Raw genomic sequence first — 18,293 nt, 5'->3', positions numbered from 1 at the left:
ACTTTGCTGCAGAAAAACCCCGTGTTCAGCATTTCTAAACTGTCTGTAATGACGGATAAACTCTCAGTCTCAGATGCAATAAAGTATAGGCCCTACACTTCATTTTTTATTTCCAGGCCATATGCACAGTGGAAAACTGTAAATGTGATGTAGAAATAAGTGTGAGAGAAACAAAAAAGAGCTGTATCTTTGATGTGAAGTGGTGAGAGAGGAGTGTTTAAGCCTTTTATGGGTTTGTTTGTCAGACGTGGGTTGGACGAGGTTACAGCACAGTAAAGCATAATGAATTCATTAAAAAAAAGTGTATATAGTAAAAGTGTGAATTACTTTTTTTTTTCTTTCTTTTTTTAAGTGTGATGAAACGTTGTGTTTTTTTTTTTTTTTTTTTTTTACAACCATCATCCCTCCCTCCTTCTACCTCCATCTTTTCTGAACAGTAGCTCGAGTGCCAGATTCATAATCCTTCAGATTTCGGCGCGATGCCAACCAACGCTGTGGTGGATCCCGTCCCGTTCCCCCGTACCTGCAGTACATCTATCATCCATCCATCTACCTTTCATCTCCAATAAATGCAACACATACACACACACACACTCTCTGTAACAACACTTACTGACTCTAGACGACACCATTGCATTTGGCAGGAGGAGGAGGTGCCGGACTAGTGAATTAGGGCTTTTTCATGGTGGTGTGGGGCAAGTTAGAGGGGTAGTAGTGGTGGTGAGAGGGGGGATTAACATTCTTCCCTCTTTCACTGCCCCCCCACCCTCCTCCTCCTCCTCCTCTAGCCCTTCCTGAAGTGAGGCCTGACTCTCCAGGCACATGCTTGACCTGGCGCTGAGGACAAGGAGTAATTAGCAGCCATAAAGAGGGAGAGAGAGGACCCTCTCTCTCTGGAAACCAGCACGGCCAAAAACAAGAATGTCCAATGAGAGACTTCCCCCTCCTAGAGCGCTTCACTCAATTCTTTGGTAACACTTTACTTGAATAAGGTATTCATAAGATTGACATAAAACTGTCATAACCATGAGCTGTCATAAACATCACAACATGAATACTTATGACAGCTGTCGTTAAGTGTCATTCGGTAAGTTATGTCACTTTTGATGCAAAGTTATAAGACATTATTTGAGATGTCCTTGTTATGAGAACTTGACATACTTTTTATAGTTTGGCAATCAGGTCTGCTATGACAGTTTAAATTGTCTTTTTGTCAAGTTGTCCGAACAAAAACATCTCAAACAATGTCAACTTTGCATTAAAAGTGACATAACTTACCGAATGACACTTAACGACAGCTATCATAAGTATTCACTCATGTTTATGACAGTGTTATGTCAATATTATGAATACCTATTCAAGTAAAGTGTTAACAAATCGTTTTTTTCTATTCTATTTTATTTTATTTCACCTGGTGGTTATAAAACGTTTCACCTCAGTGTGAATGCAGCAGGTTACAATTACAGCCCTGACTCTAATTACTTAAAGTGAGACTGTGTAACTTTTAAAAAAGACATTATAGGACATTCTTCTAAATTAAAAGCAGAATTCATAAGCAATAAAAAAAAAAGGAGAGCCAGATTCAGCTGCAGCAGCATGACGGCCGCCTCACGCTGGGGGAAATGTTGAGTATCACTGTATCTGTCCTGGGCTGCCCCACTGTATTCACTGTTTCCTTCTGCATACAGTAAAACATGCAGGAGCTTCTCATGCAGACACCTGCATGTGAGCACACACACACACACACACACACACACACACACACACACACACACACACAACACACCCTCAAGCTCGTTAAATGTAAAGTATCTGCAACGTGGTTAAGTTTCATTTTCTTGCTTGAAGGTGAAAGTTTTATCTCATTAGAGTCTTTCAACTCTTCTGAAGAAGAAGGTTTATGGATGTGCACGCTGGTCTCTGTTCCAGGCGTGGCAGCCCGGGATCAAACAGCTGGAAACACATCTCTGGCACACACACACACACACACACACACACACAAAATACTAAAGCGTTGAAGTATCCAGGCCAAGAGGAGGCGGAGGGAAATGTCCATCAACACTGACCTTAACTTGTTGCGTCTGGGCTTCATGTGACCAGAGCTGGGAATCATACTGCAGGTATTAGACTTGCTAGATTGAACACAGTGCACACACACACACACACATTCTCTTATGAACGAACACACCGCTGCAACACATGAGTAAACTAATGCAAAGCACAAGCCCGGACAAGATGCGAGTTAGCGAAGGTGGCGAGCGATCACTCACACCTCCACACCTCAGCTTCATTAAACCCACTGACGACTTCACAGAGACACTTCCTGGCAGCCGAACGTCCTGCTGCAGCTCCGACAGCAGCCAGCGAGGCTCAAACTGGGGCTCAGGCTGCTGCACAGACACGAACAACAACCTGTGGCCTGCATGAATGCTGCACGACAACGGCTTTAAGTATCTTATATTTTAGTAAAAAGCTGCAAAAGTCCGACCCGAGGGTTCTGGTCAACTCAAACAGAAATGCAACAGAAAACCATTAGGAAACATTTTGCATTGACTTTACAACACAGTCTGGCTCCGAGCATGCTAACCCTTGTAGCATTTAGCCTCCTTCGTGTTTGACCATCAGGCTGAATGTGGGGCAAACTCAGAGTGAAGTGAAATGAGGCCTGTAGCTGAACGAGCTCACATGCCAGCATCAGTTAAGTTTTCATTTCGTCGGCCAAAACTTTAATCCAGACTTTTTCAGGACACTGACCCAGTGACCTCGGCTGAGAGCTGCACGTGAAAGCAGCAGCAGCAGCAGCAGCAGCAACAGGAAGGAAGAGGGAGAAATGAGAGGAGAGGAGAGGAGAGGAGAGGAGAGGAGAGAGGAGAGGAGAGATCTCTCTGTTTACACCCGTAATGCCTTCCATTTCCCTGGTGACGATCGGCTCATTCTGATGTTAATCACCAGATACTTTGGCCTCGTTCAGCAAATGACAGGAAACACAGAGAAATGACATGAGAAAGCTCTGCAGAGACAGACTCATAATAAAAAACTAAAAGTCCTGCAGAGACGTCCTACTGGTCCTGCATGTTATTCACACCTTTCCCCTGCAGATGTACCGTCTCTCTCTCTCTCTCTCTCTCTGAAAGACGATCCGGGGAACAGAGAGTTTTCTCTGACCACAGCTCCTCCTGTGTACTTCAGCCGGCCGGACGCTTATGGCTTTAACAGTGGGGGGGTTTGGAGGGGGTGGGGGGGGAATACCAGATGGTTTACTTCACTGTCTCTGCTCTGCAGCTCACAGCGGTGAAGATAAATCAACTGTCTGACCGTCCGCCACAGACGAAGATGGAAAAACTGAGTCAAGAGATTCCACGGTGCACCTCTGGACGCTCATTTTACATTAAGGAGCTACAGGAGCGGTACTTTCCAGGCACGAGCAGCGGAACGCCGCTATCTCATCTCCTCTTCTCCTTCTTCTTCTCCTTCTTCTTCTGTCTTTGTCTAACCCTCCATTAGCAACTCTATTTCCCTTCGGCCTATTTTTATCTTTTCCTGCACATTCTAGTCTAGAAATCCATGATAAAAGAAAGACCCCGCAGCACCGACATTACAAAGACATTTCCTCTCAGCCAGCCTCACAGATAACCATTAGGCTACTGCAGCCAGCACCAAAACAATGAAACTGAGTCTAATAAATACAAAAAACAAAACAACAATGAAGCTTCTCCTGTGCCTCTCAGGAATCGATCCAAGTTTGTTTTTTTCTTGCCACATAAGCAACAAGTGGAGGTAAACCTGATGCTGATGCTTCTATTGATGGATGCTGACAGCTTGAGACAAAAGTGAGTCATGCATCAAGAGCTGCAGCGTCATCTCAGGTTGCATATGGGCTTTTATTTTGACAGGAAACCACAGAGGATGGACAGCGACAGTAAAGAGGGAGTGATGAAAGATGAAAAATGGAAAAACATAAAAAAAAACTAAAACTGAGGTACAGCGATAATAACACAACAGGGGAACCCGGGGGAACGGGGACGTTTGCCATCTCTCCGATAATCTGCCAACCATCAGTTCATCTCCTGAGTGTGGAACTTGAGCAACATGAACATGAACCCTGTGGCTGCACAGAAGTCAGCGAGCGAATGAACTCCCTGACCCGCAGTCGGTGCTGATTTATACCCAAACCCAAATTGTCTCCATGTCTCGAGGTTATAAGACGAAATGTTTTTAGTCAAAAGAGAAAACAAACAAGTTTGGTTTGTTTTGTTTTTTGCTAATTGTGTCTCATGAGGAATCCTAATAACGGCCTGGTTGGTTTTGCCGTTTTTGATCCCTGGCAACAACTTTTTCTGGTTCTTCGTCAACCAACCACAGTCTTTTCTGCGTGTAAACACAATCATAGAGACGACAAAAGACGATACAGTCGGCTGCCAATATGTTTTTTTACTGTTGCTCCATTAACCTTAACCTCCTCATGTCTCAGCAGACAGACAGACAGACTGTGGGTTCCTGCAGCACTCGTTCATCCTGGCACTGAGCCGTCTCTTCATTTGTCTGACATATTATATCCTTCAGCACATGCACAACATGGTGTTTGTGGTCAATCTCTTGGCTTGTTGCGACAAAACCAAAACGAATTAAATTGGCGTCATTACAAAATATTGTTTTCCAGTTCAGGCTCTTACTAATTTCATCACCTAATAAAAGTAAAAATAGAAATACATCTGCCTTTGCAAAGTGGGAGTAACCGACAAACCATTGTATTTCCTCCTACCCCCACTTTTTTTTCCCTTTTTTTTTTTTTTTGCAGGACAGGAAAAAATGCTTACACTCAGTGTTTCTGCTGCCCAGGCTGTGGCTAAGCTCCGGCTGCATGGGGAAGGGAAGGGAAGGGAAGGGAAGAAGGGAAGGGGGGAATGGGGTTGGAAAGGATGAGTCATACATTGCTTTCCATGCTCAATGATTATAATGCCCCATTACAGAGAACAGCACTGTTTCCCAGCTCCAAAGCCTCGGAGCCTGCTGCAGACCAACATGGAGGAGCAGGCGGGCGCCATGATGCGTCCCGAGGTGGCACGTCCAAGCTGACGTTAAGAAAAAACTAAAGTGTTGACATGTTGAAACCCACAGCTTCCTGCCTCCATTTTGGTTCTTTTTTTTTTTTATTTCTCTCTCTGTCTAGTTTCTGTCTAGTCTAGTTTCATCTTTTGTAAACACCTTTGGGAGAAAAACCATCTGCAACTGGCTGCAAATCAAGCACACTGTGTCATGAGCACAGAGAACCATTGAGCGGCACAAAACAATTATTTGACCCTTAATTAGTCTGGGGAAAGAGAGAGGGTGAGAGGGGGAAGAGAAAGAGAGAATATACTGTCCAGATCAGGATATGGCAAAAAAAAAATGCACAAAGGATCTCAGGGTCAAACTCATGTTCTGCATATTTTCATGTTTTTTTTAATCTCCCGTGTTGTAGTTATCAGGCATTAAGGCTGATTTAAACAGTCCATTTTTTTTCCCACAAAGCCCGGCATTTACAGGCTGAAGTGGCACATGCAGTTGCAGGGTCACTGCTTCTCTCCACAGTCCAGCTAACTCAGATTCCTTCCCCAGCGCCATGGCAATAGGCACACACACACACACACACACACACACACACACACACACACACACACACACACACACACACACACACACAAGAAGCCGCTTCTTCCCACCACCACATATCTGGCCGAGGTGGACGTGACCTCAGGATGGTGATAAATTAAATTTAAAAAAAGAGGAAAAAATGACAGTCACATGTGTGGGTGAGAGATGACGATCAATGGGAGTGTGAGTGATGGTGGTGGAAACACAAAGCAACATCTTGTGTCTAAACTCCACAGTGTCGGGTTGATAGGAGATCAATTCAGACTGATCTTTAACAAAACCAACTGTTCAACAGGAATAATCATCAGAACAATAATACACAACAAGAAGCATTGTCCTTTCATTCAGTCACTTTAAAACTTCCTTCAGGGCATCCAGCTGTTGCGAGGATGTAAGGACCCGATCACCTCTATAGCCTATAAGCTTCAATAATTGGCCTCGTGAAGGAAATTTTACACACGGTGACAGAAAAGGCAAAACTGAGTCAGCCACATAAATTCCTTTGGAGAAAGACTCGTCCAGATATAAAGGAGACTGTAAATGAAAAACAGCTGTGGAGCAGCTGTATGCGACCTTTAACCTTGTCATAAAGTTGGCTCTGCTCTAGACAAAAAAAAGAGAAAAAGAAAAGGACCTTTAACTGACCCTGGATGTGTGGGTACGTATGTGCGAACCTGAGGCTGCAGATGTTATTCGATTAGGAACTTTTCAGCTCCAGAGTGGTGTATTTTCTTTTTAGAAAAATGCAACAGTACTTTTTCTTCTCCTCCTCCTTCTTCATGGTCCCCTGTTCCACCAAGAATGGGAAGAAAACATCTGGAAGACATTTTTTCTGGCTTTTTAGAGGGCTTAGCAGACAGCACAATGGAACTTATCGAATCCAGATGTGAGGGCGCTCGGAGAAACAGCGAGGCCTTCTCCTGTTTATCTCTCCTAGAGCATACATAAGGATAAAACAAATATCGCCTCCTAATACGAAGCATAATTCCTGAATCATGACCGTAGTTCCTGATTCCTCAGCATCGACCCGCTCTCTCGCTGCGATCATCCTCATCATCCTCTTCCTCATCACAGACTTTTGGGCTAAAATCTCGCCCCTGTTTTCATTTGCACAAGATATTCAAAGAATGTTATTTCAGTATTTCTGATGACTTAACTCCTCTGCTCGAGTAGGTTCTGGTTGTGTGTGAATGTTTCTTACAGACATTAAAAAGAAAAAAAAAAGCTTTTGGCTAATTAACAATAATAAACCACAGCGGAAAGTAGTCAAAACAGATCTTTCTAAGACGCGTGAAAAGACTCCATTGATTGAGGGAGCGAAGAAGAAAAGAAAAATCAACTCAGCAGAAACAAGAAAGGAAACCCTGTTGGTGTATTTGGTCTGCATCAGATAAAACTACAAAACCTCCGAGGTCCCACACTGGGAGGCCAGGAGAGGGGTTTTGGGGGGGGGTCCGATTACATTTTAACTAATGATATTGAGTCAGAAGCCTGGAAATGACTGTAAGCTGGAAAATCGGTGTCAAGTCGGGAAGTTTCTATTCATAAAACAATGAGAGAAAATTGTTCGACTACACAGTCGTTGTCTTTCTCTTTGACCTCCGAGGAGCAGCGGCAGGAATTCCTTTCTTCAGGCAGTGAAACTGTAAACCTGACAGCAGCGGAGATCTGAAAGTCCTGACCTTCACCTCCGATCCCTGACCCCGACCTCCTCCTCCTCATCTCCTCTCTCATTCTTAACCCCCGACGTCTTATGGGCCTTCTGTTATTACCACTGTTCACGTTTGGTTTAAAACGGGGTTTCCTCATTAATGCCGGGGCGAGACGACCTCCCTGCAGAAACTGTGGACAGAGGATTCACTCAACTCAACTCTCCCCCAGAAAAGCTGGACTGACATTCAGTGAGCTGTTGTTTTGAGCTTTGGTTGGGGACAGTTTAGTAATTGTGCAAAAAGAAAAATGTCTGAGAATAAGCTGCAATCCTTTCTGCTTTCACTATTCACTAAAAGAGTGGCTAAAAAGCTATATTACTCACTTGTATTAAATGCTAAGGGCTATTAGCTACATTTCACTGCAGACCCATCAATCCAATCTCTACCAAATGTTTCATATGAACCAATGACTCATAATAGTGCAATTTCTCATTTGTTCACTGTCAATGTTTCCATTTAACTCGTTTCAGTCGCTAACTATTCGCTAACTCCCCATCCCAGCGAAGGCAAAGTTAGCAGCTAGCGGGTTAGCACAGTGAGATAAGGACCCACAGGTTTTCCTCGACAGTCAGTGGAGCCCAAAAAAGAGCTGCAAGGACAAATAATATCAAACTGATCATCTCTTGGATCATAAAAACACAACTCCAATGTCTATTTGAGTGTGTAAGCATGCTAACATTTTAGCCACACCAACTAAACTGAACAAAGTTATTGTGGCTCATTAGATCCGTGTTGCCTTTTCAGCTTGTTTTACACAACTTTATAAACTAAAACTCTAAATTTTACATTTGAATAACTAGATTTTACACAATTTGGAAACTTATCCATTAGTTACTGGACCTGAATAAGGCAAAGAAGTACAAAAGCAATGCAATAGTACTAAAAAGAGATGAAAATCTGAAAATTTCAGAGGATTGGAAATCCACACAATTTCAGAAATTCTGCTCCCATATAATTAAACTAAAATATCAAATTCTACATGAAATTAACACAAAATGCACTATTGATTTGAAACTTTTCCTATATTTCTGTTATACCTGCACTTTTATGCAACCACAGAGCTCCAGTTAACCACTGGTGGTGTGTCTGGGCAGGCTGCTACAAGCCCTGAGATGAATGTATATCCAGGTCCTGCCTGGGGCTAAGAGGTCATCTGGTTTGGGCCAGGATGGATCTTTTACTGATATGTGATATGCTTGTGATTCTTAACAATGAAGGGGGAGATATACGCTATAAAAATGCAATAATTTTATTATAGTCCAGGATTAATGTGATTATAACTGTATAAAAATACTTTAATCAAGTGCTATTATGCTTAATGTTTTACCAACAAGCAACATGAATAAGTAGATAATGAGTTTACACAAAGCTTGTCATGTAGTTGGCATGTTGCTGACACTCAGTCATCAAGTCTTTTCCCATTCAACATGTGTCAAGTGTCAAGTTTCAGGAAGTGTACTGTACACCAGTCCTGTGAGGGATCAGCTACAAGCCTCTGGTGTCTCCTCTGAGTCACTTTTTTTTTTTTAAGAGCCTGATTAAAACCAGCATCCTGGATCATCAAAACCATCTCAGGCCCCAGACTCTGTGACGTCCCAGCAGAACCCCAGGGCCAACTTCCAACTCCTCCCGTCATCAGAAATGACCCAGATCTGGAGCCAGTCGTTATACACTGACCTAAAGCTGCAGCGGATTCCTTTATATACTGACCACCAGTACGACCCATATAAGAACTGCATTTCTTTTTTGTAGCTATATATGTTTGTTTTTTTATCCAGCATCCATGCCACATTCACATTCACACCCATCAGCACAATCTTGGGGCTGAGCAGACAGTAGAAAACCACCTGTTCACCTCCCAAGTCTCGTGTCAGAGCCTCACAGCAGACGGCAGACCACCAACCATGCCTGGCAGTCTTAAGGTGCTAATAATAATACATTGCAGGCCGGACCCCAGCCCTGCATGACCCCCTCAGCACCTACTATATGGGACACAACAGTCCCATAACAGGAGAGTCGAGAGACGATGATGATATAGGAGGAACTTCTGTCCAAGTCACACACAAAAGAACCCACACGTTTACTGGGTTATATAAGTGTAACAGTGGATTTTTATTTTTCCTTACACAAGCCAATTAACTAGAATATGAGCTCGTTTGCATTGAGAGTTCTCTCAGTGCAACTTCTTCACAGACTATGTGTCCTGATCTGGATGTCGGAGTCCTTAAAGCAGCTCCACCCTGCCACTTCAGACAAGCTGCAGCAGCCCCTCCCTCTGTGAAACTTATGCTCATCCCTCTCATCAGTTGAAAAAAAAAGAAGAAAGGATAGAAAGGAAAAAAAGTAGTCTGCAAACTTGCACCACAGCAAAAAAAAAGACCATTAAAATGTATAGAAAAGTCTGAAAAGTACACATAGCCTATACATTTACTCCATCACTTAGAGGCATCCTGTTACTGTATATCCTCCTCTATCTAACACCTAAGTGAAGCCTGCATCTGTATTACTAATCAGCCTGTTGATGCTTTTACAGTAAGAAACTTTTTTCACAGTAAAACCAGCTCCTCCATATCCAGAATACATCTAAAGTGAATAAAAAACACCTGATGCACAAGTTTTAACAACTAAAAGAACACCTAAATACACTAAAAGTGCACAAAAGATGAGAATAAAAGGTGGTGAAGGAGGAGGAGGAGGAGGAGGGGTGGACATCACAGCGATCCACGGGAACATAAAAAAAAAAGAAAAAGAAAAGAAACTTCAAAACCCACAGTATCCACAGCTGCATCTTACCTGAACTTGTATGCGTTGTGACAAAAAGCAGAATCACCGCTAAAGTGATTGGGGCGTCCCTTATCCTCCGTTTAACTTTCCATCTTATATGGGTATCCATGACCGCCACAAGACGTCCACGGAAAAGTGGATTCACTTTTTCAACTTGGCGCAACTAATTTAGCCCTGCAACAACAACAACAACTTCTTCTTCCTCTTCTCCTTGGGTCAGGACAAAAAAATAAAAAATAAAAAACCCAAAAAGTCCCAGAGAAAGAGAGAGAAAAAAGGGGGAAGGGGGGGTTGTGTCGTTATTTCTCAAGCAGCCATAAGGGATTGTTAGTGTGGGTTCCTCCAGCTGTAGTTGACGGATGGGCACCACCGTCTCTCCCGCACTGCTGCTCCTCTCCTCTCTGCGCTTCTCAACTGTCCTGCGCCGCCGCTGCGCCTCCGATCCACAAAGTGTTGCCCCCTCCTTCAGTCGTCACATACAGCCCCCTTCAAGTCCAACACACACACACACACACACTCGCACACACACCCACACACACATATACACTCATGCAACAAAAAAAGAAAAAAAAAACTCTTTCTTCCCCCCCCCCTCAGGCTGTCAGTCACTCCGCGGACAAGAGACTCAGGCAAATCAGAGGAGGCCATATATTAGAGGCGGCCCTGTTATTGGCCGGGGGAGGGAGGAAAAAAGTTGAGAGAAAGTTTCACGCCTCCAACTTTTCTCTGCACGCTCCGAGCTCTCGTGCATGGACATGGTGGTGGAGGAGTGGACCGTCTGCACAGGCACAGGAGGAGAGACGGTCAGAGCGGGAAAAGCAAAACTGCATCCGATCCGAGGGAGACCATGAAGAATTGCACGGATTTTCTTTTCTTTTTATTTGCTTTTTTGCATTAACCGGATGTTTCTTCCTGCACATGATCAGGTTTGAGCCTGGATCCTTATAATAAAAGCTGCTATTATAAGTCATTAGACAGATAGATAGATAGATAGATAGATAGATAGATAGATAGATAGATAGATAGATAGATAGATAGATAGATAGATAGATAGATAGATAGATAGATAGATAGATAGACTTTATTGATCTCAAGCTGGGAAATTGCAGTGTAGCAGCAGCATTACACAGACACACAGTGACTATAACAACATATAGACATGCAATATGTCATAATAAACACACTATTTTAACATTAACTTTATTAACTCACTCACTTTAAGTCAATTAATCTGCTTTTTATTTCATCCAATCACCACTGACACAATCCCCTAAAAGCCCCCCAACAAAGCCTCTAAAAGCTGCAGCTTCATTTCAAATCAACTGATTTTTACTTTATTCTTCCTGAAAACTATAACTGATCTGAACAATATCCTGCCTGTTACGTAATCCGGTGGCATTATTATTATTATATGATATTTTGAGCTCATTTGGTTTTAATCAAATACGGATCTCAGCATATAAATCATAAAAAGCCCTTTATGATTTTGTGCTGCATTTATAACAATAAAAAAAATTGACTGGACTGAACCAACAAGTGCTCTGGCGCCTCCTAATGAGTTTGTCCTCTCAGTTCCTACACTGAAAAGTTTATGATTTAAGGTAAAAAGTAAAAAAATCAATCTTTAGTTTCTTATTAAACTGAGAAACAGTCCTGTTGTCGTCACCAAACTTTAAACCATATAAAAAGGAGCCCTGCAACATAATCTACTTATATTGTGCTAAATATAGGAGCACGGTGCATATTCCTAAATAAAATTATGTTCCCACAAATCAGCTGACAAAAAAAACTAGGATTGCAGGAGTTTACTGTAATTCCAGCACATGACTACAGTTCCTGAGTCTCTGGGTAAAATGTTATTAAGCCGAGCATGAAATTACATTTGTGGATTCAGGGAAAGAAAAAGAAAAAAAAAAAAAAAGTTAAACTTTGCTAAAAACCCAGTGGAATATGAAAAAGTTTGCTCTGATGTGAGTGTGCACTGATGGGAAATTGGAGGTGACAGGGTGCAGAGGTGGAGGAGGTCAGCAGCGGGGGCCCCGAGAGAGAGAGGAGGCCCCAATGAACCAGTAAGATCCAGATCCTCCTCACATCCACAGTCACAATTATATCAATGATTATTACAGTTATAACTGAGTGATCTGTGTGCCAAAACACAACCACACACGTCCTGTGCAGATGTAACTGTGATTTCACATTAAAGTTAAAGTGATACGCCAAAAAAAAAAATTTGTGTCTTGCCTCACTCCCGAGTCCATGACCAGCAGATAGACACCATCCTTTCGACTGTGCGTGCAGTAACAAAGGAGATAGAGCCGTATCGCCCGTAATTAGCTTAGCTCAAACACTGGAAGTGTATAGGTAGTGTTAGCCTGCCTCCTACCTGAGCTGAAATCAGCAGTCAGAAGCTGATTTCATTTTAGCTCTAAACTCTGTAAATATATCACTTTATCGACATTTCAAACATTTTTAGGCGAGAAAGTAGCTGGTTAGATCAGAAGTGTGTCATTAATTTGTCTAAATACCAGCTGTTTACAATTTTGTTCAGACGAATTTGGCGCCACTCAAGCTAGCCGTTGTGACCAACGCACATCCGGTTACTTCCGGTTACTACTCACAAAATAAAACACCCGTTGCCCTTTACATACAGAAAACCATGACGATAGAATTTGTGCTTTTACTTTGAAACAGGAAGCTAACCTACCCGCGATGTAGCTAGCTTGAACCAAAATAAACCGTCTTTGCTTGAACCCTCCGTTTTGACCGATCTCGTCCCGTTACCGGCATTTGACCGCTCAAGATGCCTTACCGGAGAGTTTTGTCAGCTCTGAGACGAAGATCGGTCCGTTTAGATTTGCTGAAGAATGTCTCTGATGACTTTAGGTGGAGGCAGGCTAACACTACCCATACACTTCCAGCGTTTGAGCTAAGCTAATTACGGGCGATACGGCTCTATCTCCCTTGTTACTGCACGCACAGTCGAAAGGATGGTGTCTGTCTGCTTGTCATGGACTCGGGAGTGAGGCAAGAAACGTAAAAAAAAAAAATGTTGGCATATCCCTTTAAATTCCCATTTGATCATATTAAAGAAATAAAACACTTTAAGTCTATATTGGCTTTTCTGTACTTTATGAAGCTCTAACTCTCTATCCTCTCCCCTCTTGTAATATGCAATACAATATTTAAAGGAGGCTTTTAATAATTTATCAACCAACCAACTAACATTTAACATAATATTAAATGTCACTGTGATATTCTAATACAGTGGGAATTGTCTCAGATGTGGGGAAAAAAGCGGCTCATCACAGAAACTTACTCAACTGTTTCCAAGTTGAGCTTCAGACACGCTCAGTCCCAACATGGCAGCAGCTGTGTTTTATACTGTGTCATATGGCGGCTCCCTCTCCAGTGGGGTGGGAGAGGTGGGGTGACATGAAGTCCATTAACTGCCCAGTAAAAAGTTGTGCTTTAAACACAGTATAAGTAAACAACATGACGTCTGCAGCCACATCTGACACTCTTGACATTTAGGCTCGTCTTTATGCAGGGCTTTTATGACAACGATCAAGAGTAGAGGTGCTGCAGTAGAAGATGTAGCCTAAAGTCTGAAGAAGAACCAACCAAAAAAAGAAAAAGTAGCCGACAGTTTGGCCTCCACCCACAGATCTCCTCCTATTTACATCAAGAGTAAACTCCCCACTCCAAACTGACCACTTTTGCCCTTTCATGGTCGCGTGGTCAGATGTATGGGTCACATTATGGCCTGCGCCCTGTATTTAAGGTGGTTTTATACCTACACCACATCATCATCATCATCATCTCAAAGCTCACCAGCTCCTGCATGAACACGGCCTCCACGTGCTCCTTCTGACCAAAAAACATGGCCGTGAGGCTTCATTTGGTGATTTTCAGACCAGAAAAAAACAAGATACAGTCAGTTCCTTGTTTCCACATCCACTCTCTCTGGTGTGAAGGCCAGAGGAGAGGAAAAACCTATATCAGTCAATGACTGGAAGAACTTAGAAGCGTCCACACACTGCAAAAACTCAAAATCTTACCAAGAATATTTGTCTTATTTCTAGTCAAAACAAATCTCATTATACTTAAAGTAAGACTCATCACATTAAAAAAGTAGCTTGTTTTTAAACCCTTTTTACTTATTTCAAGCATATTGCATATATATTTTCACTTGAAATTAAGTAGAAAAATCTGATAAGTTTTTCTTTCTTATTACAAGCACAAAAATCTTGCTTTCACTGGCAGATTTTTCTACTTATTTCAAGTGAAAATTTGTTTGAAACAAGTGAAAATTATCTAAAAACAAGTTAATTTTTAGGTGATGAGTCTTATTTTAAGTGGAAAGAGTTTAGTTTTGACTAGAAATTTGACATTATGACCAAGAAATAAGACAAATATTCTTGGAAAGATTTTGAGTTTTTGCAGTGCATCATCCACCTCTCTAGTGAGGAGCAACTCAGTAAAATCTGCACACACAGACATGACAAGCACATTTTTAGTTTCGGTGTAACTTACATTTCCGATGATGTCAAAGTCTTTGATGTTCACCGCGGAAAAAACGTCAATTAATCCACCGAACATGAGAAGAAAAAGAAGAAAAAGACGCTCCACAAACCCTCTGCAGGACTCCACTGACGACAGTCACGTTTTCAAGTTTTCTTCACTTTTAAAACACTTTGGTGACACAACCTCTGCTCTTAGTTAGTATGTTAGATAATGCACGTGCACGTTGATGATTCGGCATCATTTCAACGGCGCTAATTTGCAAAAAAAAAAGTAAACAAACACATGCTCAAATCTCAACCTGCCGCCCTGCACATACTTCCTGTTAACACCCCCAAGGCGCTGAAGTGATGGGAGCTGTAGTCCTAAAAGTTGAGCATGATTATAAAGGAAGTAAAACGGAAGTAAGAGACATAACAATAAAATGATAGAGAAAATCAATGAATGTTAAATAATAAACATTTTTAATGCATTTTTCTCCACACAACCTATTTTTTGCTATTGAGCTTCGACATGTCATAAAGACATAATTGATTTACCTAGCCTATGTCTTTTTTTTTGGGCTGCAAAGATATGATGACAGACAGTAGCCTGCATCTGCATCTTAAGTTTTCTGTATACAAATGCATTTTACTCCTCAGGAACTCCAGTAAACTTTGCATGAGCTGAATTACATGTCTTTAAACCTGCATTTTGCATCTTTTCAATCATCCCCCCCTCCTCCCTAAAATACCCACTAATTTCTCACAGAGCCTCTGTGTCAAAACAAAACACACACTTTCCTGTGTTGTGTTGTGATGGGCAGCGACACGGAGAGAAAGGAGTTGATTCTGCGGTTTCACTTTAATGATAGTGTCTTTGAGAGCCAGACGGGGGGAAACTCAAATACTCACCACACCAAAGGAGCAGATAAACAGTGGATCCTGGCACTGAGCAGCTCCAAGCACAAGATTAGAGCTTTTTTTACGCAATGTAGGATGTAGTACTGTACACCGAAAACGAGGGATTGACTGCTTCGCAAATACAATTTCTGTATTTGCATGCCTTGTTCTCTGTGTTGTGTGTGTTTTCTGGCACAGAGATGCAAAAAAAAAAAAAGAGAGAGGCAAGTGCATAAGCAGTGAATGGGGACCCAAGACTGTACGACTTTCTCTTTAAAGAAAACAAAATTGAAATACAAAAGACACAAGCAAGCCAGACACCAGTTTTATATTTTCAAATCACAGTCAAAGGGTAATTCATTTAGACAGGCATCTGACAAATGTGCAATGTCTCCAGGTCAAATGGCAGATGGATATTCAGTTTGTTGCGATGCATTTTTATTAGATTATCAAGGCTCTCTGACAATTTTTTTTTTTTTTGATAAAGTATGAATGTTTATGATCATGACAAAAGCAGGAGACTAAAGAGAATGAACCCAGTGTTTTCTCTCTCTGCACACAGGAGTTGTTATGTTTTGTTAAAGCCCCATTTGGCACAATGCACTTACATGGCACAACACCATAGTTTCCATTCCACACTGTGTGACGCCATCCATTCCCAGATTGTATCATGGCAAGTAGACATAGTGGGGGAAATTTTGCAGCATTAAGAAACATGACTGTTAAGTCTAGAGAGGAAGAAATAAAAATAAAATAAAAAGTCAAAGAGTGCACGCACAGTAAAGTTGGGATGATGACAAAGAAGAAAAACACACGGTGTTTAATGAGTCAGTCTCATCTGTCTGCTCACGCTCGCAGCTATAGCTCATCTTCTCTTTTGACACTTTGTATTGGAAAGCATTTGAAGACCCACCTGTACGGAAAAGAGGGCCAAAAATGTTAATCCCAAGCAGGAATCAATCAATGAGCATTAACTAAATTAAACCTGACACTACGACGATGCATGTATGGCCTTGTATGACCTGCACAGATGTGCCAATGAGCGTTGAACAGAGCGTTATCATCAGCGCTGGCTTTATGTTAGAGAGAGAGAAACAAGGAGTTAAGATTGCAACCCATGTGGCAGATCCATGAGTTTGGAGTTCAGTAGGGCTGCAACCGTCTTCCTGTTTTAACATTACGCAGCTTGATCCAACTTGTGCTATTAAAAAATGCAGAACATCTGCTCTTCGAAAGTCCCAGCTTCTGAGAACCCGCTGATGCTATCATCAGCCAGTTATTTCTCAATGTTGAGCCTCTGCCTATTACACAGTGTGCTCCTTCATAATTTATATGTCTCATTTGCACACTCGTATTGTTGGTACAGATTAATCTTTACAGTATGTGTTTCTTCTGTCCATAGAGCAGCAACAAATATCTGAGGTGAACTGTTCTCCAGTGCATGACCGGTACAGATCCTGCAGGATTTACATCACCAGCAAAGTGTCAAATGTCCTAATAATAACTCATAATAATACAGTACCCACCATCAGGGCCGTAGCATAGGGGAGAAAGGTGATGGGGCCCACAGTCTGGGGCCCATGGGGGGGCCCAGAATTACACCAACAGCCCTGGCCATGATAACCATGTTTTATAACACTCCCCCACTCTGCATATGGAGTATCAGATGGGCTCCATCGGGTTTTGTCAAATGTTTATTTTGCCGTAAAAGGAAAAGTCTAAAAATGTTTAACCACATGCATGAAGGCCTTGAGCTGTGACACATGGAGCACATGAGCGCTGATCAACATCAGAGGTAAACGAGTCGAGGACGACAAGAAGGGTAAAATATGAACAAATTACACTTTGATGTGCAGTATATGTTAAATAATAAGGTCACTGCATGATTTATCTGAAATATAAACCATCCACTATACAGGCTTTTGTGTTTTTTTGTCAAACAGCTGTTCCACATGTTCACATTTAGATTTACACTCAGTCGTCCTGTAAAGAGAAGCAGCGCTCCCTTAAATTAAAAATCCCTCGACCAAAACAAGCAGGAATATTTAAAAAAAAAAAGTGCCAAAGTCGTCGCCGGCCGTCTACAAGGAATTAACTAACCATGTCTCCTTCTCCACCCCTGCGAGCTCGGCTCAGCTCCGCCCTGTCGGCCGTTTGTAGTGGTGACTGCTGCAATTATGGAAAGGCCTCATACACATGTGTTTTAACAGGAGACGTTCGTTATGTTTCTCTGAGGTTCATCGCTGAGCGAACATGAGACGTCTCTCTACACGTTTCACTTTGTATCAGGTGCAACAACGACAGGATGTTGATGTAAAAACAAACGGACCTCCTGTAAATTGGAGCAGAGTTTTGTCCTTTTCAGCTTGGATGGATTAAAAGAAAAGAGGTTCAGGTAGAAGACCCCCCCACCATCTTATAAAGGACCATCAAATAAAAGAGAGTCATGTCGTTTTATGTCTCGTTACGGTGGTTTGACATCTCTCTGAGGGAGTTTTGAGTCACTATCTGGATATATTGTGTCTTTGTGTGGTCGTTTTGAGTCTCCTGATGCACATTTATAGTTGTTACGAGTCTTTTTGCAATTGTTTTTATTGACATTTGTGTCTCTTTTTTGTCTTTTTGAGTCTTTGTGTGGTTAGTTTCAGTCTCCCTGTGGACATTTTGTGTCTCTTCATGGTGGTTTGACATCTATCTGAGGGCTTTTTGAGTCACCGTCTGGATGTTTTGTGTCTTTGTCTGATTGTCTTTGTCTTCTCAT

At 42.0% G+C, this 18,293-nt stretch overlaps 1 protein-coding gene across 1 annotated transcript in view; it reads right to left on the bottom strand.

Moving 5' to 3' along the window:
- The window catches only part of LOC310995065 (uncharacterized protein), a gene marked incomplete at its 3' end in the record, with an annotated part of 43,945 nt that extends 33,418 nt beyond the window's left edge, over nt 1-10,527 (bottom strand). Inside the window, exon 1 of the mRNA XM_083983994.1 lies at nt 10,140-10,527. Within this exon, the coding sequence (XP_083840120.1) occupies nt 10,140-10,239 (100 nt within the window). The 5' untranslated portion in view covers nt 10,240-10,527. The remainder of the gene's footprint in view (nt 1-10,139) is intronic.
- Between the last annotated feature and the right edge of the window lie 7,766 nt (nt 10,528-18,293).

The sequence above is a fragment of the Trachurus trachurus genome (genome assembly GCF_905171665.1).
Source record: "Trachurus trachurus genome assembly, chromosome: 12".
Classification (NCBI taxonomy): domain Eukaryota; kingdom Metazoa; phylum Chordata; class Actinopteri; order Carangiformes; family Carangidae; genus Trachurus; species Trachurus trachurus.
This window is presented reverse-complemented; position numbering and strand designations above follow the sequence as displayed.